Source organism: Coregonus lavaretus, assembly GCF_964263955.1.
Source record: "Coregonus lavaretus genome assembly, chromosome: 25".
Lineage (NCBI taxonomy): Eukaryota > Metazoa > Chordata > Actinopteri > Salmoniformes > Salmonidae > Coregonus > Coregonus lavaretus.
In genome coordinates, this window is record NC_140012.1 from 37,151,816 (window position 1) to 37,174,371 (window position 22,556).

Consider the following 22,556-nt stretch of genomic DNA (forward strand, 5'->3'; position numbering starts at 1 on the left):
GCCTTGACAACATCCAATGATTAATGTTAAAAGTTCGAAGAAAGAGACAAGGAAAATACTTAACACCTTTATTTAAAAAATGCTCTGAACATGTGATAAAGATGCATACACGGTATGCCTCAACACAATCTTTACAGTTCATATGTTACTACAGTTATTACTGTGTAATCACATAGGTATAAGGGTGTCTTAAAGCATAACGATTTTGAAAGTAGCTGATATGTTACACGTGCCATAAATCAAAATAATAGGCTACCAGAAAGTACGATTTGCTGATCAGTATTCAAGAAGGCTTCTTTTGAGAGCTTCCTCCATCTCTGTGAAGATAAATTGGGGGAGGAGGGTGGCACAACAGGAAAAAAAAGAATCAAATGATGTCAACTTAAATAAGAAATATAATTGTCGCAAAAACACACACTGACCATTCTCAAAACCATCCAAAAAGTGTTCATGCTGTTCTCTACAGCAACTATAAACAACCAACTATCTGAATGTCCCAGTGTGCATTAAACGTTACTATGATTTGATTAGACATACTCACACTAAGGTTATTCTTCAAGCATGTAACGCTGGTTAAAAAAAAGAGAGGTATCATCTTGTTTTTATTTTGCTACACCTACATGACGAGATTGAGCAACAGCTTCAAAGCTCTTCAGAACCTTTCTGCCCATTCAAATAAGGCAACATGCAATAGGGTTTGGCCTATATATGCTAAAATCGAATATCATGATATTTGACATTGACGATATATCGTGAAGTGCAAGACGATATATTGTGATGTGCAAGACGATACTCTATTTGAACTTTACAAATCAAAAACTGTGCAGTTTTACCAGTTAGGCTGTATCAATATGTTGAAAATGAAGTCTAAATGAATTAACTAATCCTTATTTTTTTCGCCACACAAAGATTATTTCATGAGATGCGACTATAATTGCACAGTCTGGAATTACTTAGTTATTACCGGCGCAAAACAATTATCGGATATCGTGATATTTGAAGTAGCATATCGTAGAAGAGGTATCCCCAAATATCACCCAACCCTAACGTGCAAACTGAAATGTAACTACTGAAATGGTCCTCAAATAAACAAAGATAAGTAAAGGCATTACACACCAATATCAAAGACAGTTGGCTTTCTTGCTTCTTCCACACTTAAAGCCAAGGCACACTTCATCTCCTCATCAGATTCACCTGAAACACAATGTAAATGGACAAAAAAAGAGATTATCTGTTTAAAAAAACAGCACTTTAGGAAACATTTCTAAGAAACTTCTATAGCTATTTAATGTCTATGGCAGATGTCATTCACCAAATCACTGAACAGATCGGAATACAAGAAACCTTCTATAGCTGTTTTACATTTTAGTCATTTATCAGACGCTCTTATCCAGAGCGACATAAAAGGAGCAATTAGGGCTAAGTGCCTTGCTCAAGGGTACATCAACAGATTTTTCACCTAGGTGACTCTGGGATTCAAACCAGCGACCTTTCGGTTACTGGCCCAATGCTCTTAACAGCAAGGCTACCTGCAGCTACAGTGGGGAGAACAAGTATTTGATACACTGCCAATTTTGCAAGTTTTCCTACTTACAAAGCATGTAGAGGTCTGTAATTTTTATCATAGGTACACTTCAACTGTGAGAGACGGAATCTAAAAAAAAATCCAGAAAATCACATTGTATGATTTTTAAGTAATTAATTTGCATTTTATTGCATGACATAAGTATTTGATACATCAGAACAGCAGAACTTAATATTTGGTACAGAAACCTTTGTTTGCAATTACAGAGATCATACGTTTCCTGTAGGTCTTGACCAGGTTTGCACACAGTGCAGCAGGGATTTTGGCCCACTCCTCCATACAGACCTTCTCCAGATCTTTCAGGTTTCGGGGCTGTCGCTGGGCAATACGGACTTTCAGCTCCCTCCAAAGATTTTCTATTGGGTTCAGGTCTGGAGACTGGCTAGGCCACTCCAGGACCTTGAGATGATTCTTACGGAGCCACTCCTTAGTTGCCCTGGCTGTGTGTTTCAGGTTGTTATCATACTGGAAGACCCAGCCACGACCCATCTTCAATGCTCTTACTGAGGGAAGGAGGTTGTTGGCCAAGATCTCGCGATACATGGCCCCATCCATCCTCCCCTCAATACGGTGCAGTCGTCCTGTCCCCTTTGCAGAAAAGCATCCCCAAAGAATGATGTTTCCACCTCCATGCTTCACGGTTGGGATGGTGTTCTTGGGGTTGTACTCATCCTTCTTCTTCCTCCAAACACGGCGAGTGGAGTTTAGACCAAAAAGCTCTATTTTTGTCTCATCAGACCACATGACCTTCTCCCATTCCTCCTCTGGATCATCCAGATGGTCATTGGCAAACTTCAGACGGGCCTGGACATGTGCTGGCTTGAGCAGGGGGACCTTGCGTGCGCTGCAGGATTTTAATCCATGACGGCGTAGTGTGTTACTAATGGTTTTCTTTGAGACTGTGGTCCCAGCTCTCTTCAGGTCATTGACCAGGTCCTGCCGTGTAATTCTGGGCTGATCACTCACCTTCCTCATGATCATTGATGCCCCACGAGGTGAGATCTTGCATGGAGCCCCAGACCGAGGGTGATTGACCATCATCTTGAACTTCTTCCATTTTCTAATAATTGCACCAACAGTTGTTGCCTTCTCACCAAGCTGCTTGCCTATTGTCCTGTAGCCCATCCCAGCCTTGTGCAGGTCTACAATTTTATCCCTGATGTCCTTACACAGCTCTCTGGTCTTGGCCATTGTGGAGAGGTTGGAGTCTGTTTGATTGAGTGTGTGGACAGGTGTCTTTTATACAGGTAACGAGTTCAAACAGGTGCAGTTAATACAGGTAATGAGTGGAGAACAGGAGGGCTTCTTAAAGAAAAACTAACAGGTCTGTGAGAGCCGGAATTCTTACTGGTTGGTAGGTGATCAAATACTTATGTCATGCAATAAAATGCAAATTAATTACTTAAAAATCATACAATGTGATTTTCTGGATTTTTGTTTTAGATTCCGTCTCTCACAGTTGAAGTGTACCTATGATAAAAATTACAGACCTCTACATGCTTTGTAAGTAGGAAAACCTGCAAAATCGGCAGTGTATCAAATACTTGTTCTCCCCACTGTATGTAATGTCTACAGTATATGTACAGTGGCTTGCGAAAGTATTCACCCCCCCCTTGGCATTTTTCCTATTTTGTTGCCTTACCACCTGGAATTTAAAAACATGTGGGGGTTTGTATCATTTGATTTACACAACATGCCTACCACTTTGAAGATGCAAAATATTTTTTATTATGAAAAAACTAGAAATATGACAAAAAAACAGAAAACTTGAGTGTGCATAACTATTCACCCCCCACAAAGTCAATACTTTGTAGAGCCACCTTTTGCAGCAATTAAAGCTGCAAGTCTCTTGGGTATGTCTCTATAAGCTTGGCACATCTAGCCACTGGGATTTTTGCCCATTCTTCAAAGCAAAACTGCTCCAGCCCCTTCAAGTTGGATGGGTTCCGCTGGTGTACAGCAATCTTTAAGTCATACCAGAGATTCTCAATTGGATTGAGGTCTGGGCTTTGACTAGGCCATTCCAAGACATTTAAATGTTTCCCTTAAACCACTCAAGTGTTGCTTTAGGAGTATGATTAGGGTCATTGTCCTGCTGGAAGGTGAACCTCCGTCCCAGTCTCAAATCTCTGGAAGACTGAAACAGGTTTCCCTCAAGAATTTCCCTGTATTTAGCACCATCCATCATTCCTTCAATTCTGACCAGTTTCCCAGTCCCTGCCAATGAAAAACATCCCCACAGCATGATGCTGCCACCACCATGCTTCACTGTGGGGATGGTGTTCTCGGGGGGATGAGAGGTGTTGGGTTTGCGCCAGACATAGCGTTTTCCTTGATGGTCAAAAAGCTCAATTTTAGTCTCATCTGACCAGAGTACCTTCTTCCATATGTTTGGGGAGTCTCCCACATGGCTTTTGGCAAACACCAAATGTGTTTGCTTATTTTTTTCTTTAAGCAATGGCTTTTTTTCTGGCCACTCTTCTGTAAAGCCCAGCTCCGTGGAGTATTTGGCTTAAAGTGGTCCTATGGACAGATACACCAATCTCCGCTGTGGAGCTTTGCAGCTCCTTCAGGGATATCTTTGGTCACTGTTGCCTCTCTGATTAATGCCCTCCTTGCCTGGTCCATGAGTTTTGGTGGGCGGCCCTCTCTTGGCAGGTTTGTTGTGGTGCCATATTCTTTCAATAATGGATTTAATGTTGCTCCGTGGGATGTTCAAAGTTTCTGATATTTTTTTATTACCCAACCCTGATCTGTACTTCTCCACAACTTTGTCCCTGACCTGTTTGGAGAGCTCATTGGTCTTCATGGTGCCGCTTGCTTGGTGGTGCCCCTTGCTTAATGGTGTTGCAGACTCTTGGGCCTTTCAGAACAGGTGTATATATACTGAGATCATGTGACAGATCATGTGACACTTAGATTGCACACAGGTAATAAATAATAATAATAATAATATGGCATTTAGCAGACACTTTTATCCAAAGTGACTTACAGTCATGTGTGAATACATTTTTACGTAGTGGACTTTATTTAACTAATTATGTGACTTCTGAAGGTAATTGGTTGCACCAGATCTTATTTAGGGGCTTCATAGCAAAGGGGGTGAATACATATGCACGCACCACTTTTCCGTTATTTATTTTTTAGAACTTTTTGAAACAAGTTATTTTTTTCATTTCACTTCACCAATTTTGACTATTTTGTGTATGTCCATTACATGAAATCCAAACAAAAATCCATTTAAATTACAGGTTGTAATACAACAAAATAGGAAAAACGCTAAGGGGGATGAATACTTTTGCAAGGCACTGTAATTCACCAAATCACTGAACAGATCAGAAAACAAAAAATAATCATCACCTCCATGGGCTTCAGCGTCATCTCTAACCTCATCCAAGTTCACAGCGATGGCATTTTTCATATCTTCAAACTCCTCCGCTATAAAATAAAATACAGTAATAAATCAAATCAGTTTTCTAAGAGCAGGAAGGTCAGTGCAGTGGAAATGAATCACAGAACATAGTCCAAACTCAAAGCAGACTTGCCATTCACTTCCGGTTTGATCTCCACAGCAGCCAGTGTCTTGACAGCGGAGGAAGCTGCTGCCTTTTCTGTACGACTCTCACCTCCATCCCTGGAGCTGGAGCAGGGCTCCAGAAAGCAGTGCTGGGAGTGGTAGTGGTTATGGAAACTGGGCACGTCTTTATGACTCTCCTGACAGGATCCACACACCACGTCAAAGATCTTCTCTAGCCCCAAGGCTTCGTGTTGAGAGTGGACATGAGTCTTTATCTGGGCAAAGGAGGACATCTTAATGTCGCATGGTGCACATACAAAGCTGCATTTGTCTTCACTGGACAGCCGCTTCATGCATCGTGTGAAAGTAGCCTTCCTTTCATCTTTGTCCTTTTCTGACGACATGCATGGACACAGACATTCACTGGTTGTTGCCAGTTGGCTGGAGTTGTAGTTTTCGGCCTCAGTAGGTCTATCAACCTCAGGCTCATCCATGAGGTAGTAGTCCTTACTGTGCAGGCCCCTATAGTGCTCCTGGAACTCCCCCTCAGTGTCATACTGCATGCTGTCACAGAGCCCGCAGAAGTAGCGTGTCATTATTTGGTTGCTGTGCTCGTTCACACAGTGCCTGAGTAATGTGTCCTCCTTGAAGAACTTCTGTGGGCAGTGGCCACAGGCAAACCTCTGGAAACTATGGTTTCTCACGTCTCTGCAGTGCTTGTGCACGGCTCGCTCCGAGTCAAAGATGTCCTCACACATTCTGCACATCCACCTCTCGGCCTGTTTGGGGGGACGTGTGGGAGTTGTAGTTCTAGTCCTGGTCTCAGTGGGAGCACTGGGTCTGCCACTGGTGGAGGGTTTGGCATAGGGGATGGGACCAGGCTCCTCGTCTGATACCTCTCTTTCCCTGAAGTAAGTGTGTCCAGTGTGGGTCTCTGACACATGCAACAGGATGTCCTCGTGACGTGGCATGTCCACCTTGCACAGCCGACAGTGGAATAGGAAGTTGGAGAGGTGGGCACCACCGTGAAAGCGGCTCATGTGCAGGCGAGTGATGGACGACTCACCCATATGCTTTCCACAAACGCCACATTGATGGAAGATCTGATTGGCAGCTAAAAGGTGCTTGCTGGCCATGGCCTCCTCTGAAAAGCGCTGGCCACATTCACAGAACCATGCCACTATCGAGACACTCCTTGAGGGCCCAGCACTGCCATTCAAAGTTCCCCCACGTCTTTGCCGCTTGGCTGGGGATCCAACAGAATCACCTCTCTCCTTGTCCCTCTTCTGTGATGGGGTAGCCGCAGCCCTCTTGGCGTGTTGGATTTCATAGAAGTTGCTGTAGTGCAGAATTGCCCTTTCCATGGTGCTGTTGACATCAGTATTGTGCTGACTCAATTCTTTGTGCCTCTCAACTTGACCTTGGTTGAGGAACAGTTTGCAACACACAGAGCACTGGCCCAGCACTTGTAGTTGTTTCATGACCTGCACCACTGTTTTCTCTGCCTCAGCCCTGGCACCGCCCTGTCTGCACTGCACACTGAGGAAGAAGGGAACAAACAAGCCAAGAATAACGTTAACAAAATGACAAATGAGATGATTTATCCATATGAAGGAAGTGAGGTCTTGAATATGTACACTACCAGTCAAAAGTTTTAGAACACCTACTCATTCAAGGGTTTTAATTTATTTTTACTATTTTCTACATTGTAGAATAATAGTGAAGACGTCAACTATGAAATAACACATATGGAATCATGTAGTAACCAAAAAAGTGTTAAACAAATCAAAATATATTTTATATTTGAGATTCTTCAAACAGCCACCCTTTGCCTTGATGACAGCTTTACACACTCATGGCATTCTCTCAACCAGCTTCACCTGGAATGCTTTTCCAACAGTCTAAATAGTTCCCACATACAGTGGGGAAAAAAAGTATTTAGTCAGCCACCAATTGTGCAAGTTCTCCCACTTAAAAAGATGAGAGAGGCCTGTAATTTTCATCATAGGTACACGTCAACTATGACAGACAAAATGAGAAAAAAAATTCCAGAAAATCACATCGTAGGATGTTTTATGAATTTATTTGCAAATTATGGTGGAAAATAAGTATTTGGTCACCTACAAACCAGCAAGATTTCTGGCTCTCACAGACCTGTAACTTCTTCTTTAAGAGGCTCCTCTGTCCTCCACTCGTTATCTGTATTAATGGCACCTGTTTGAACTTGTTATCAGTATAAAAGACACCTGTCCACAACCTCAAACAGTCACACTCCAAACTCCACTATGGCCAAGACCAAACAGCTGTCAAAAGACACCAGAAACAAAATTGTAGACCTGCACCAGGCTGGGAAGACTGAATCTGCAATAGGTAAGCAGCTTGGTTTGAAGAAATCAACTGTGGGAGCAATTATTAGGAAATGGAAGACATACAAGACCACTGATAATCTCCCTCGATCTGGGGCTCCACGCAAGATCTCACCCCGTGGGGTCAAAATGATCACAAGAACGGTGAGCAAAAATCCCAGAACCACACGGGGGGACCTAGTGAATGACCTGCAGAGAGCTGGGACCAAAGTAACAAAGCCTACCATCAGTAACACACTACGCTGCCAGGGACAAAAAACCTGCAGTGCCAGACGTGTCCCCCTGCTTAAGCCAGTACATGTCCAGGCCCGTCTGAAGTTAGCTAGAGTGCATTTGGATGATCCAGAAGAGGATTGGGAGAATGTCAGATGAAACCAAAATATAACTTTTTGGTAAAAACTCAACTCGTCGTGTTTGGAGGACAAAGAATGCTGAGTTGCATCCAAAGAACACCATACCTACTGTGAAGCATGGGGGTGGAAACATCATGCTTTGGGGCTGTTTTTCTGCAAAGGGACCAGGACGACTGATCCGTGTAAAGGAAAGAATGAATGGGGCCATATATCGTGAGATTTTGAGTGAAAACCTCCTTCCATCAGCAAGGGCATTGAAGATGAAACGTGGCTGGGTCTTTCAGCATGACAATGATCCCAAACACACAGCCCAGGCAACGAAGGAGTGACTTCGTAATAAGCATTTCAATGTCCTGGAGTGGCCTAGCCAGTCTGCAGATCTCAACCCCATAGAAAATATTTGGAGGGAGTTGAAAGTCCGTGTTGCCCAGCGACAGCCCCAAAACATCACTGCTCTAGAGGAGATCTGCATGGAGGAATGGGCCAAAATACCAGCAACAGTGTGTGAAAACCTTGTGAAGACTTACAGAAAACGTTTGACCTGTGTCATTGCCAACAAAGGGTATATAACAAAGTATTGAGAAACTTTTGTTATTGACCAAATACTTATTTTCCACCATAATTTGCAAATAAATTCATTAAAAATCCTACAATGTGATTTTCTGGATTTTTTTTTCTTATTTTGTCTGTCATACTTGACGAGTACCTATGATGAAAATTACAGGCCTCTCTCATCTTTTTAAGTGGGAGAACTTGCACAATTGGTGGCTGACTAAATACTTTTTTTCCCCACTGTATGCTGAGCACTTGTTGGCTGCTTTTCCTTCACTCTGCGGTCCGACTCATCCCAAACCATCTCAATTGGGTTGAGGTCGGGGGATTGTGGAGGCCAGGTCATCTGATGCAGCACTCCGTCACTCTCCTTCCTGGTCAAATAGCCCTTACACAGCCTGAAGGTGTGTTGGGTCATTGTCCTGTTGAAAAACAAATGATAGTCCCACTAAGCCCAAACCAGATGGTGTATCACTGCAGAATGCTGTGGTGGCCATGCTGGTTAAGTGTGCCTTGAATTTTAAATAAATCACAGACAGTGTCACCAGCAAAGCACCCCCACACCATCACACCTCCTCCTCCATGCTTTACGGTGGGAAATACAAATGCGGAGATCATCCGTTCACCCACATCGCGTCTCACAAAGACACAGCGGTTGGAACCAAAAATCTCAAATTTGGACTCCAGACCAAAGGACAAATTTCCACCGGTCTAATGTCCATTACGCGTGTTTCTTGGCCCAAGCTAGTCTCTTCTTCTCATTGGTGTCCTTTAGTAGTGGTTTCTTTGCAGCAATTCCAACATGAATGCCTGATTCACACAGTCTCCTCTGAACAGTTGATGTTGCGATGTGTCTGTTACTTGAACTGTGTGAAGCATTTATTTGGGCTGCAATTTCTGAGGCTGGTAACTCTAATGAACTTATCCTCTGCAGCAGAGGTAACTCTGGGTCTTCCATTCCTGTGGCGGTCCTCATTAGAGCCAGTTTCATCATATGGTTCTATATCGTGGAGCTCCGCCCCATAGGGGAGCTCTGCTCCTAGTGGTTTACCCTCTGCCCTAAGGCAGCAGCAGCCTGAGACAAAATTATGCACACACCTACAGCCAATAGGAGTACAGGTGTCCCTATAAGAGGGGATGCCTCCCCTCAATCAGCCTCCCTTTTTCTTCAGCGACTGGATGACTAGACTGAAGAGCCAAGAAGAGACGAAGCACGAAGACTCAGGACGAAAAAACGCTGTTGATATTCCAGTCATCAACGTCGTCTAAATGAGCACACCGGGAGATTTTCCACCCCCAAAAGCTCTTTTCAGAGCTCAGTGCAGATGCACTTCCATGGTGGCCGGTGACCACCACGACCTATGTTTCGTGTGTTTGGGATCCCAGCATGCCAAGGAAGGCGTCTGCAGTCCCCCGAATTGCGCCTCCTGCGCCCTCCTTTCTTTAAAGGAGAGGAAGCAGCGTTGGGCGTTTTTCAGGGAGGACACCCCCCTTGAGGATGTGTTGTCGATACTAGCCTCTGCTTCAGAGGCGTCGTCCGACGGCGCAGACTCGGGGGAAGATAGGGATTTTGAGGAAGGGTCTGGCATTCCAATGGAACAGTCGGACCCCGTCCCTCATACTTTCAAGCCCCCCTTTCCTTTGGAGAGCGAGAGGGCTTGTAGTCCCTATAGCGAAGGGGATACGAGCTCTGAGAGATCAGAAGCTCTCTCTTTCGCTGCAGCCTCTCTGAGAGCGGATTTTCCGGGTCTCATTGAGAGAGCTGCTCAACGGCTGGCAATAAGGCTGCCCCCTCTTCCCTCCGCACCGGAGGTTGATATGATGGAGGGCGGTCCTTATTCCAGGCCAAGGAAGGCGGCAGAGCCAGTGGCTCCTGCCATGCCTTCTTTGGCTAGGTACGTTGAGGGCTCGTGGGAGGTACCTTTAGCGGCGCGTTCGCCTGTAAAAGCGTATCTCCCATTCACGAGAGTGGAAGGAAGGTTTCAGGGTCAGGGAATCCCCAGGTTAGAGAGCGCCATGGCGGCGTATCTCGTACCGGGTTCGAGCCCTTGGCCCTCTTCCAAGAAGGCCACGTTGCCATCCCAGAAGGACCGACTCACAGCGTCGCTGTTAGAGAAGTCTTTTGGGTTGGGAGCCCAAGCTGTAGCAGCAGCTAACAACATTGCCCTCTTGGCGGCCTCTCTGTCCCGTTTAACCACGGGTAAGACAGAGATGGCACCGGAGGAGGTGGAGGAGGCGTCCAGAATTTCTGGCGCCATACTCCACCTTACACAGGCGTCCGCAGTCTGCGCGGGGAGATCCATGGCCACTTCGGTGGTCGGGGAACGACACCTCTGGTTGTCATTGACTTCCATGAAAGAGGCAGACAGGACGTCTCTCTTGAACGCCCCCCTCTCTGACGACGGCCTCTTTGGGGTCGCAGTCAAAGAGGCGACGGAGCGTTTTTCAAAGTTAGAGGAGGAGAAGAAGCAGCTGGCCAAGCACCTGCCGTTGGCAGGACGACTCGGCCCCCCTCCTCCCCAAAGGCCATCTACCTCCGCCCCTCTAAGTAGACCGGGGTCTACGACGAGGCGGCGTAATCGGCGTCATCCGGCGGCCACGAGCAGCAAGGGAGCGGGCTCGGCCCTCCCAGCAGCTACGGTAGCCCCACTACAGCCGGCGAGGGAGGTGACGAGGACGCCGACCTGGCCCTCCAAGGGAGGCAAGAGGAGGCGTACGTGACGGGACGCGGGGGAGAGGATGGAGGACGCATCGATGGTGTCGAACGTGCCCACTGTTCCCCCCCACCCTTCGGTTGAAGGGACGGGTGTTGATGTAAATGCCTTTGTTGATGTGTTTAATAAAGAGTTGGCTCCACCTGACTTTGTCAAAAAAGAGCCTCTTTTCCATAATACGTCCGAGAGCGTTCAAATCTCACCCTCTCTTCCTTACCACTCTAAGAGCCGTTCAGCCCACCGAGGGTGCGTTGCTGAACAGGCACTAAGAGTAGGTATCCAGAAGACCTCAATCAGGTCGTCACATCACACTTCACGTATAAGAAGTGCTTTACATAGAAGGCAGCAGTCCCGGTCAGATTCTGACATGAGGATGCAGCCGCTATTTGGGGATGGCGCACTAGCACAGACTAAGGTCTCCACTAGTACGAGCCAGACCCATGCTGCGTTCACGGAGGGCCCGATTACCGCGGTCACCAAGGTGCCCAGAGTATCGGCGCCCCCAGGCATTGTAACACAGCAGCTATCTGGGGACGGCGCATTATCGCAGACCAAGGTCTCGGTTAATGCGATTCAGACCCATGCTACGTTCACGGAGGGCAGGATTACTAGCGTTATGGGTATAACCAAAGTATCAGCTCCCCTGACAGAACGAGCCAGTACTCACCACACTGAGCGTGAATCAACCCACCAGGGGTGCAGAGTTGAACACACACAGAAGGTGAAAGTTAAGAAGGTATCAAGGCGCCGCCTTGTTTTACCTCATAGAGACCTCATACTACAGACTTCTAGGAGTACTGTAGTGAAGGGCTCTGATAGCGAATTGCAGTCACCCCTAAGATGACGCAATCGCTTGCTGGGGATGGTGCCCTGCCGCAGGCTGTGGCCTCGGTCAGCGCAATTCAGACCCGCGATGCGTTCAAGGAGGGCAGGAATACGACGGTTACGGGTTTAACAGACGTCCCTACTCCTCTTTCTTTCTCAGAACGCATTTCCTCTCCCTTTTACGGGAGGCCCACCTTGGGCTGTTCCACCACTTCAATGTTGGGGAACAGTGGCGGTAAGGGCCATAGAGGAATACAGGTCCTTCCTACTGGATGCACCACAGCTTCGCGCCCAGCCACTTTCTCTGCATTGCTGGCAGTGGCAAAAAAGCTGCACCCTCTCACGCTGGCTAGAACAGACGTTGCAGAAGGGTTATGCTCTCCAATTCCACCGGACCCCACCCCCGTTCAGGGGAGTGGTGGAGACGGTGATGAAAACGCCAGACAAAGTGGCCGCTCTGATGACAGAGATTACGGAACTTTTGGCGAAGGAGGCGGTGACAGTAGTTCCCCGGGAGCAAAGGAACAAAGGGCTATATTCGCCTTATTTCCTAGTGCCCAAAAAGACGGGGGGAGTGAGGCAGATTTTGGATTTACGCATTCTCAACGAGAGCATAACCGGCCCTTCCGAATGCTAACGACAAAACGTCTGCTGGAATGTGTCCAGAGAGGGGACTTTTGTACGAGCATAGACCTAAAGGACGCGTACTTTCATGTGCCGGTTCAGCCGCGTCACAGGAAGTTTCTGCGGTTCGCCTTTCAAGGGGTGGCGTGCGAATACACGAGGATGCCATTTGGGTACGCCCTGGCACCTCGCACATTTTCCAAGTGTGTGGAGGCGGCATTAGAACCGTTGTGTCGTCAGGGAATACGGCTACTAGCCTACCTGGACGACCTACTGGTTCTCGCCCCGTCAGCAGAGCTGGCGATCACTCACACAACACAGACAGTGATGCATCTCACAAGTCTGGGGTTTGCTGTGAATTGGAAAAAGAGCGCGCCCTGGCCCACTCATCAGATTGTCTACCTGGGAATACAGCTAGACACTGTGAGGATGAGGGCTCGAATTTCGGACCCCCGAAGGGTAGCCTTGTTGCTAGCCCTAAGGAAGTGCCGTCCGAATCACACGGTGACGGCGCTGTCGATCATGTCACTTTTGGGTCTCATGTCGTCAGCGCACTCTGTGGTTCCGCTGGGACTCCTGCATATGCGCAGGACGCAGCGATGGTTCGCCCAACTAAGACTAGACCCATTGCGTCAACGTCATCGGTTGGTGGTGGTTCCCCTCTCGCTCAGTGCAGACCTAAACTATTGGAGAAACTCGCGCGTTCTCACGCACGGAGTCCCGATAGGAAAGGTGTCCTCTCACATCCCAGTATTCACGGATGCGTCCCTGACGGGATGGGGAGGGACATGTCAGACACAAGCGATAGGAGGTGTGTGGCCTCAATCAGGTCGTCACATCAACCTCCTGGAGCTGGAAACGGTTCGACTGGTTCTGACCCACTTCACGTCTACCCTTCGGGGTCGCGATGTGCTGGTCTGGTCAGACAACCGGACCACAGTAGCCCACATAAATCGCCAGGGAGGAGTCAGATCTCCTGCTCTCCATCGGGCGGCAGAGGAATTGTGGCTGTGGGCTCACGAGTACCTTCGCTCATTGAGAGCAGCACACATTCCGGGCTACTTGAACGTAGGAGCAGACCTCATGTCAAGAGGGGGTCCTCGAGACGACGAGTGGTGTCTGCATCCAGACATTGTTCTCCAGATTTGGGAACAATTCGGGAGAGCCGAGGTGGACCTATTCGCGTCACGCGTGAACGCGCAATGTCCTCTGTGGTTCTCTCTGAGGGAACAGGACGAACCGCCACTGGGAAGGGACGCCTTTGCGCACCAACCGTGGCCGAGAGTTCTCCTGTATGCATTCCCTCCGCTGTCCTGCATTCTCCCACTGCTAGCCAGGGTGAGGTCAGGGGGGCTGTCAGTGATACTGATAGCGCCCGATCGCCCGGGGTCTCCGTGGTTTGCGGAGATGAGTCAGATGTTGATTGCGCCACCTTGGCCAATTCCACATCGACGGGACGCGTTGTCTCAGGCGGCTGGCACGATAGGGAAATTGCCCATAATCGGCCAACCACTGAAAGCCTGGCTGCTGAGAGGGACAGGCTAGAGCGCCGTGGGTTATCTGATGCAGTGATCAGGACCATACAGGGTTCACGTGCCAGTTCCACTTCTAAGATGTATGCCAGTAGATGGAACGTGTTTTCACGATGGTGTGTCACACAAGGTGTAGACCCCATGAGCTGTCAGGTGGAGAGTATTCTCTCTTTTCTACAGCTCATGTTTGATAAGCAAAAATCGCCTGCCACGATTAGAGTGTTTGCAGCAGCGATTTCAGCTTGTCATGAGGGTTTTGGCAGAGACAATGTCTTTAGCCACCCTCTAGTGAAACGCTTCCTATTAGGAACGCGGCGACTTAGGCCAACACCTAGAGTCACGCTTCCTCAGTGGGATTTGGCTTTGGTACTCGAAGCGCTATGTAAGTCGCCGTTCGAGCCATTGAATCAAATACCCCTCAAGATGCTGTCTATAAAGATAGCATTGTTGCTCGCTTTGACTACAGCTAAGCGGGTCAGTGATTTGTGTGCTCTTTCGACGAGACCTGACTGCTTGGCCATCAATGGTGACATGAGCAGAGCAGTGTTACGTCCTAACCCGGCATTTGTGCCGAAGGTTATTAAGAGTTCATATAGGTCACAGACCGTGGAGCTGTGGGCTTTTTCTCCTCCTCCTCATAGAGAGAGGAGTGAGGAAAAGCTCCATCGCCTGTGCCCGGTACGCGCTTTGGCGTGTTACGTCGAGCGCAGAGCAGCGATTAGGTCATCGCCTCAGTTGTTTGTGTGTCACGGTGCGGCTGCACTAGGTAGACCACTTTCAAAACAGAGGTTGTCTCACTGGCTTTGTGAAGGCATTGAGACAGCTTATGAGGTAGCAGGGCGGCAATTGCCTCAGGGTATCAGAGCTCACTCCACTCGTGGAGTAGCGGCTTCTACTGCCCTTTTCAGAGGAACAGGAGTAGAGGATATCTGTAGAGCAGCATCCTGGTCGACGCCGTCTCCATTTATCCGTTTCTATCTCTTAGATATGTCTTCTAATTCTCTGGCTCGATCTGTACTCAGCGTGGCTGAAGGGAGATCTTGAGCAAGAAAGAGAGGAGAAGCAGGACTGTGGACACAGGTTTCCATCAGGTCCGCTTTGGTTAGGAAGACGTGTTTTTGACAGATGTGTTTTCTAACTCTTTGGCTCGGTCTGTACTCAGCATTGCTGAAGGGAGATCTTGAGCTAGGAAGAGAGGGAAAAGCAGGACTATGGACAAGGTTTCCACCAGGTCCGCTTTGGATAGAAAACATATTTTGTGGCATGAATCCTGACTGACAGGGTCAGTACAGTAGAGGCATGCGTTGATTACAGAATGTGAGGTCATCTATCTGCTTGTTCAGTTAGTATGACTCATGTTTTTGTTCCTGCCCACTAATCTCTGGGATTCCATTGAGTGAGTGAGGCGGTCTACCGCGTTCACAATGTAGAGTGACACTTGATGTCATTCCATTAGTGGTCGGTAGTGTTTTCACAGGATATTGAGGCACATCTATCTGCTAGTACAGGTTAGTATGGCTTCTATTCTGGTGATCTGCCCACTAGTCATTGGCATTGCCATTGGACTAGGTGGGGCGGGTCTTTAACCGATGACGCGGTATATTGTGACGCCCGTAGGGGTTTTTAGTTGCAGTACTGCGGGACTCGGTTGCAGCCATTGCTAGGCCTGACTTTCTCGTTTCGATGCGAAGTGTTAGGCTCGGCAGGGAGTACATTTTGGAGCGCTACGCTCCGCCTTAAACCACTAGGAGCAGAGCTCCCCTATGGGGCGGAGCTCCACGATATAGAACGATTAGTTACCGGAGTGTAACTCCAGTTCTATGAGTGGAGTGGAGCCCCATAGGACTTAAGGCCCTGCCGACCCTCTCTAGTCTCGCTGAAGAAAGATATCTCGGGAGGCTGATTGAGGGGAGGCATCCCCTCTTATAGGGACACCTGTACTCCTATTGGCTGTAGGTGTGTGCATAATTTTGTCTCAGGCTGCTGCTGCCTTAGGGCAGAGGGTAAACCACTAGGAGCAGAGCTCCCCTATGGGGCTCCGCTCCACTCATAGAACTGGAGTTACACTCCGGTAACTAATAATTTTTGCGACTGCACTCAAAGAAACTTTCAAAGTTCTTGAAATGTTCCGTATTGACTGACCTTCATGTCTTAAAGTAATGATGGACTGTCGTTTCTCTTTGCTTATTTGAGCTGTTCCTGCCATAATATGGACTTGGTCTTTTACCAAATAGGGCTATCTTCTGTATACCCCCCTACCTTGTCACAACACAACTGATTGGCTCAAACACATTAAGGAAAGAAGTTCCACAAATTAACTTTTAAGAAGGCACACCTGTTAATTGAAATGCATTCCAGGTAACTACCTCATGAAACTGGTTGAGAGAATGCCAAGAGTGTGCAAAGCTGTCGTCAAGGCAAAGGGTGGCTATTTTAAGAATCTCAAATATAAAATATATTTTGATTTGTTTAACACTTTTTTGGTTACTACATGATTCCATATGTGTTATTTCATTGTTTTGATGTCTTCACTATTATTCTACAATGTAGAAAATAGTAAAAATAAAGAAAAACCCTTGAATGTGTATGAATTGTGTATGTCTGTTATTGATTCATTTTCTAATACACAGACAAACAATGTGTATGAACAATATGTACCTACACTGTAATTATACCTGCCTATGTAACAACCATGTAATTGCATGTACACTAACACCATACTTAGTTCAAAAGTGAACTAACACCATACTGACTTCAAAAGTACACTAACACCATACTGAGTTCAAAAGTACACTAACACCATACTGACTTCAAAAGTACACTAAAACCATACTGACTTCAAAAGTACACTAACACCATACTGACTTCAAAAGTACACTAACAACACATACTGACTTCAAAAGTACACTAACAACACATACTGACTTCAAAAGTACACTAACAACACATACTGACTTCAAAAGTACACTAACAACACATACTGACTTCAAAAGTACACTAACAACACATACAGATACACACTTACTTGAAGTGGGCCTGTGCTTCCACGTGTGAGTTAAGCCCCTTTCGGCATGTTGTACATCTCACAATGAATGAAACCTCCTTACATAAAGCAATAAGACGATTCTTCGCATATCGTGGAATGGGAACTGGCAATGCTGTCCCTTTAGTTTCTTTTGTCCAGAAAGAGAACAAAATAGCTGGTTACATGTTTCAATAGAGCATACAAGCTAATAGCAGTGTATTGGCTATGTTATCCTGTCCAAGCACTATTCATTCACACAAAATATTTGCTCTACATAGCAGATAACTAGTAATGCCATTAACAGCATAAAGAGTCCATATGCCGCGTATCTTTGCTCTTTCTGCCTAAATACAATTTTCCTGGGAGTAATATTTAGTGACGATGCAGATTCATATCCTTGTTTACATGCTTGAAGATACTTACAGTGGAAGAGGCAGTTAAGGCTTACCACTCATGATGATGGACTGAGAGAAGTGGTTTTTAGCCGACATGTGATGGAGGCACTCGTCCCTGGTGTAGAACAGGAGGTAGCAGGCAGGGCAGGCGAAGCAGACGATGGACTGGCAGGTCTGACTGTGGTCATGGTCTTCATTAGGAGAGGAGGACAGCTAAACAAAAATAAAATAATCCCCACACAATAAAAGTTAATACTTTTTTAGCTGGATTGAAATGTGTACGCAATATCTGTGGTTGAAAACTTAAACAAGGATATTAAAGTATTAATTTTAAGAGACATAATAGTATGGCAACAGCCCCAAATAATGTATCTTCCTCATTGGTATCTAGTGCCACCAAGTGTATATCACAGCTAAATACTGCCCTCTACTGCTTTGGTAGAGATGGACATCCAGTTCCTCCATCCAATAACAAAAGCTGTTGCAGGAATGTGAAGTATTGTTACGTTGTTTAGTTTTCAACCTCCAATTGTGAAACAGGAAGGCACTACTGTTTGAAGGTGATCGGCCAGACGGACTACTTGCAGGTAAAAAGCTACTTTATAGTTTCAAACGGCACTCAGAAATTAAATCTTTCCCTCATGGTATTTGATTCCTTTACGTTAGGAATATTGGCAGGCAGAATTCTTGCATAGAGCACATTTGAATGACATGTGACTGAACACAATTGAAAGTGCTGTCATCTTCTAACAACAGTGGTTGATTTTACAGGCACAACCAACCATTGACTGCTGATGCACCCTCCAAGCCTCTTTGGTTTCAAAATGCAGACCACAGGCAACACAGGCAAACCGCTCAGTTGTGCTTCCTTTCAGGTAGATGGTCGGGTCACAAGGAGAGTGGTCAAACCTGCAAACACAAAAAAAAGGCTTTCTCAGGGCAACTCGTGACTAAAATAAAAGTTGGTTGTTTATTATGTATAATTGTTACAGAAATATAAATCTCATATTATCTAACCTTTTCAAGTGGCCTTCCAGGAGAGGCACGTTGTCATAAACCCGACCACAGCTGATCACTGGACAGGCATGTGTGGATGAGCTACTGGTAGGAAAGGGGACCTGTCTGCGTCTCCAGCTATCTCCTGTATTGATGACCCCAGGTTTCACACCTGAGAACAGACAATGGTAAGACTGAGATGCTGCTTTTCTAACAAATTAAATGAAACTTCATGTGTGCTAGTTGAGGCCGTTCATTAAATGTCTCGGAATAAGCGTGCTGATCAGTTTAGATCCTAGATCAGCATTTCTACGCTGAGACATTTTATAAATACGGGTCCAGAACTCTAGTACAAAAAATACATTACCTGGCATCTTTAACCACATGTCCACACAGCGCTTGGCATCATATGCGTGTCCATTGGGACTAAATGCCAGCTCCTGCCGCCCATTAGCCTTTTGTGAGATTTGCTTCTCCTGAAATAATGAGAGCAGAGACAGGACCAATATTAAGAACTGTGCAAAGAGACAATAGAACCCACAAAAGACAAATGCACAACAAGCTTCAAATGGCTAATATGAATGTCTTACCAGCTTGAAGTGTCCTTACCTTGAAGGCTTTACACTTCTCTGATCTTTCCTTTTTCTCCACAGCCACTTGCTGAGCCAGTCTGTCCAGAGTGGAGGTGACCTGAGACTTCTGTCGCTCAATCTCATCTTCAGTCTTCACAATCAAAAAATTAATAAAAGGTGAACAGAACGTACTACTTACATAACAATAACATTTTACTTTTTTAACTGGTCTTCCAATAACCTTTCCATATGTCATTACTGTTTGGATTTAATTTCTTATCTTTCACTTGACACACTCACTGTCTCTGCCATTGGTAAACTTCCGTCGTCTTCGCCCTCACTCAGTAAATCAATACACTCCAGTACAGGTCTGAGTGGAGCCTCCTGAAATGAGATAGTTCAATGGATGAGACACTGTCTGATACTGTCTTTAAGACACTGTTGACTCACTTAGACACTGTCTGAAAGTGTCACATTTTTGTATAAGAATATGGGACAGTTGTATAAGAATATGGGAACTGTAGTAGATGGCCTAATCTGACTCAAACCATCCCAAATTTGGGTCAATTTCAATTCAACTAATGCATAGGATGAACATTTGTAGCCCTTTACACTTGTACCCCTATATGGGTTGAAAATGGCAGATTTGAAAACTGATAAAACCTAAATTGGAACACAGTTGCTGTACAGTAACATGCTATAAATTACATCAGAGCTCAGGCTCTGCGCTTCATAGCTCTATATGGGTTTTGACTGACAGCCTTTCTGAACTTGAACACTGTACGCGACAAGAAGCTGCCCACATCCCTCCTGCTAATTGGGCAACTTTTGCACATTTTTGGTTGTCTGAGTGAGGAAAATTCTGTAAATTAAAAGGACTCAATGTATTTTGAAAGATGAGACTGAGGATTATAATAAATACCACTTTGATGTCATACAAGCAAGCCAAACACCTGTGAGTCCAAATGTGCACTTCACATTTCCATATCATAAAACTCATGTCATATACAGTGTCAACATTTATGATCACTATGTTTGATGTACATTTACTAGATGACATGGCGTCATACCCTGGGTTGTTCTGAAAATAATTAACCTATGTTTGTCTATTGTGAAGAAAATTTGCTGCGGAACACGGCTATCAACAAATGCGGCAAAAAGTACAGTAAATGTCAAATGCACATAAAATTAACAGTGTAATGTTTGGATTCAGTCTTGTGTCAGGTGAACTGTTGTGTCCTGTCAAACAATGTCATTTTGTAATTTGGGTGAACTATACCTTTAAAAATAAATTCACCTAATAGCAGGAACAGCACCATCTAGTGGTCAGAACCTGGTAATATCAGGATGTAGGATGGGACCTGAACCGAACAACTTCAATTGCTAATTGGATGAAGAAACAGTACTCCGAGCCGCAGCTCTATACTACTTGTCAGACATAGAGAACTGATACTGTGCAGTGACTTCAGAAAGTATTCACACCCCTTGACTTTTTCCACATTTTGTTGTTACGAAGTGGGATTAAAATTGATTTAATTGTCATTTTTTTGTCAACGATCTAAACAAAATACTCTGTCAAAGTGGAACAAAAATTCTAACATTTGTTAAACATTTATGAAAAATAAAACACTAATATCTCTTGATTAGATAAGTATTCAACCCCCTGAGTCAATACATGTTAGAATCACCTTTGGCAGCGATTACAGCTGTGAGTCTTTATGGGTAAGTCTCTAAGAGCTTTTTGCACTTGGATTGTGCAACATTTGCCCATTATTATTCATTCACTATCTTCTTGGTAAGCAACTCCAGTGTAGATTTGGCCTTGTGTTTTAGGTTATTGTATTTATTATGGATCCCCATCTAAGAGGTTTTTAAATTCCATCTGTAACAACAAAATGTGAAAAAGGTAAAGGGGTGTGAATACTTTCTGAAAGCACTGTTGGGTTGGAATTGGCGTGGGGGGTCCGTGGGTGGATTTTAAAAATGTATTTGGATTCCTCATGTCTTACTCATTGTTAGAAAAAAACGTTTGGTCCAAATCAGATGTTAGGTACTATATTTATTAAATATTATATGAATCCTATAAATTAAAATGGCCAATTTGGGTGAAATCAATAAACTCAGAGATTACATTTAAACAAAATAATGTTGCAGGAATGCTAGCTAATCTTATCTAACTACAGAAACGATTTCAGAACAATATGAGATGATAGTGGGTGTCATGGCTTGCTGAAATTACATGGAATGACGCAATGACAACATAGTAGAGAAACCTTTGAACCTTTGTTCCTGCAAATTACAAATCACTTACTGACACAAACTCCACCTCATCTTCATCTTCTGTTCCAGTCGGGGAGGACATAGATTTTATCTGGAGTAAAAAACTACATAAACAGACAACTCATCCAAATCGAATCCACTGATAATCAACTCAACTTTGTCAACATCATTATCCAGTTGTCAGTATGTCTGGCTGGGCTATGATGACCAATAGGTACAATGTTAATAGCTACAATGTAAAACAATGATAGCTAGCTACAATTACAATGTCACAAATTGTTTGTTTTCATGCAAGCCTTCTCTAATCTGCCATCACGTGTGTTCAACACTAACTACCTAGCTATAATCCCTGCTAGCGCTACTGTGAATGACTGCTCCAATTCAACACTTTTGCTGACTAGTTAGCTAGCTAAACTAGTTGAAACGTTATCGAAGAAAACACAACAACTAGCCAGCTTCCTTGGTCTAGCTAGCTAGCTAGCTAACGATAGTTGGCAGGTCACAGTGCATAACAAGCAGTTCCGTAGCTATACCTTGCAGACATTATAAACGTATATATTAGGTCAAACCATTTAGCCACCCAAGTAGTGTGATAACTAGATAGATATCGTTTAAGTACATTATGAAAATAATAAGCACGAGCGGACACTCACCAAGTAGAATTTTCGTGCAAAAGGGATGTTGATTTTCTGTGGGTGTTGTTGGGATTTGGAGTTCTAAGGAAAAGCGCACGGCGGGGCCACAGAGTTTCGCAGGGCTGCTGTCGCATTGGGGGGAAACATAAAAATTGTCGTGTCGTCATTAATTAATTAATTAATTAATTATGAAGGCAATTATTTTTCAGAAAACAAATACACATTTTACTTTGGAGTCAGGTGGTCTATCAGACGCATTTGCCTTGTCTTTAATCCAGGAAACCGATAAAGCCCAATTTAGACATAATTGTAATGTCAAAAACCTTTCCTCTGTGCTTTAGCCTAGCTTGGCATAGGCCTACTAACAATTCTCTATTTAGCAGAGTAATTACATGACAATTAGGCCTGTGTTATTATAGCTTAGCCTTAGCCTATAAATCGCCTAGCATATTTAATCAGTATTTTAATTTATCATGTATCAGAGACTTTACATTTAACCAGATTGATGATGGAGACTGATCATGATACTCAAGCCATATGCAGCATCTTTGCTGTGCTGAGCTCAGATGCCGATGCTCACTCCCC

At 45.1% G+C, this 22,556-nt stretch overlaps 1 protein-coding gene across 3 annotated transcripts; it reads right to left on the minus strand.

Moving 5' to 3' along the window:
- Positions 1-54: 54 nt before the first annotated feature.
- On the minus strand, positions 55-22,058 carry LOC311100689 (E3 SUMO-protein ligase ZNF451-like). Of its 3 annotated transcripts, XM_084141644.1 has the most exons (14): positions 21,990-22,036; positions 21,368-21,440; positions 19,357-19,440; positions 19,094-19,207; positions 18,852-18,960; positions 18,506-18,656; positions 18,271-18,397; positions 17,542-17,701; positions 17,094-17,241; positions 5,131-6,641; positions 4,946-5,023; positions 1,117-1,194; positions 542-569; positions 55-317 (listed from the first exon to the last, which is right to left on the minus strand). In XM_084141644.1, exons 2-13 carry the CDS (start codon positions 21,416-21,418, stop codon positions 556-558), a joined length of 2,625 nt encoding a protein of 874 aa, XP_083997770.1. In that variant the 5' UTR covers positions 21,419-21,440; positions 21,990-22,036; the 3' UTR covers positions 55-317; positions 542-555. The 3 variants fall into 3 exon arrangements, with proteins under 3 accessions (XP_083997770.1, XP_083997769.1, XP_083997768.1); XM_084141643.1 differs by lacking the exon at positions 542-569 and having other exon boundaries at positions 21,368-21,427; positions 21,990-22,058; XM_084141642.1 differs by lacking the exon at positions 542-569.
- Between the last annotated feature and the right edge of the window lie 498 nt (positions 22,059-22,556).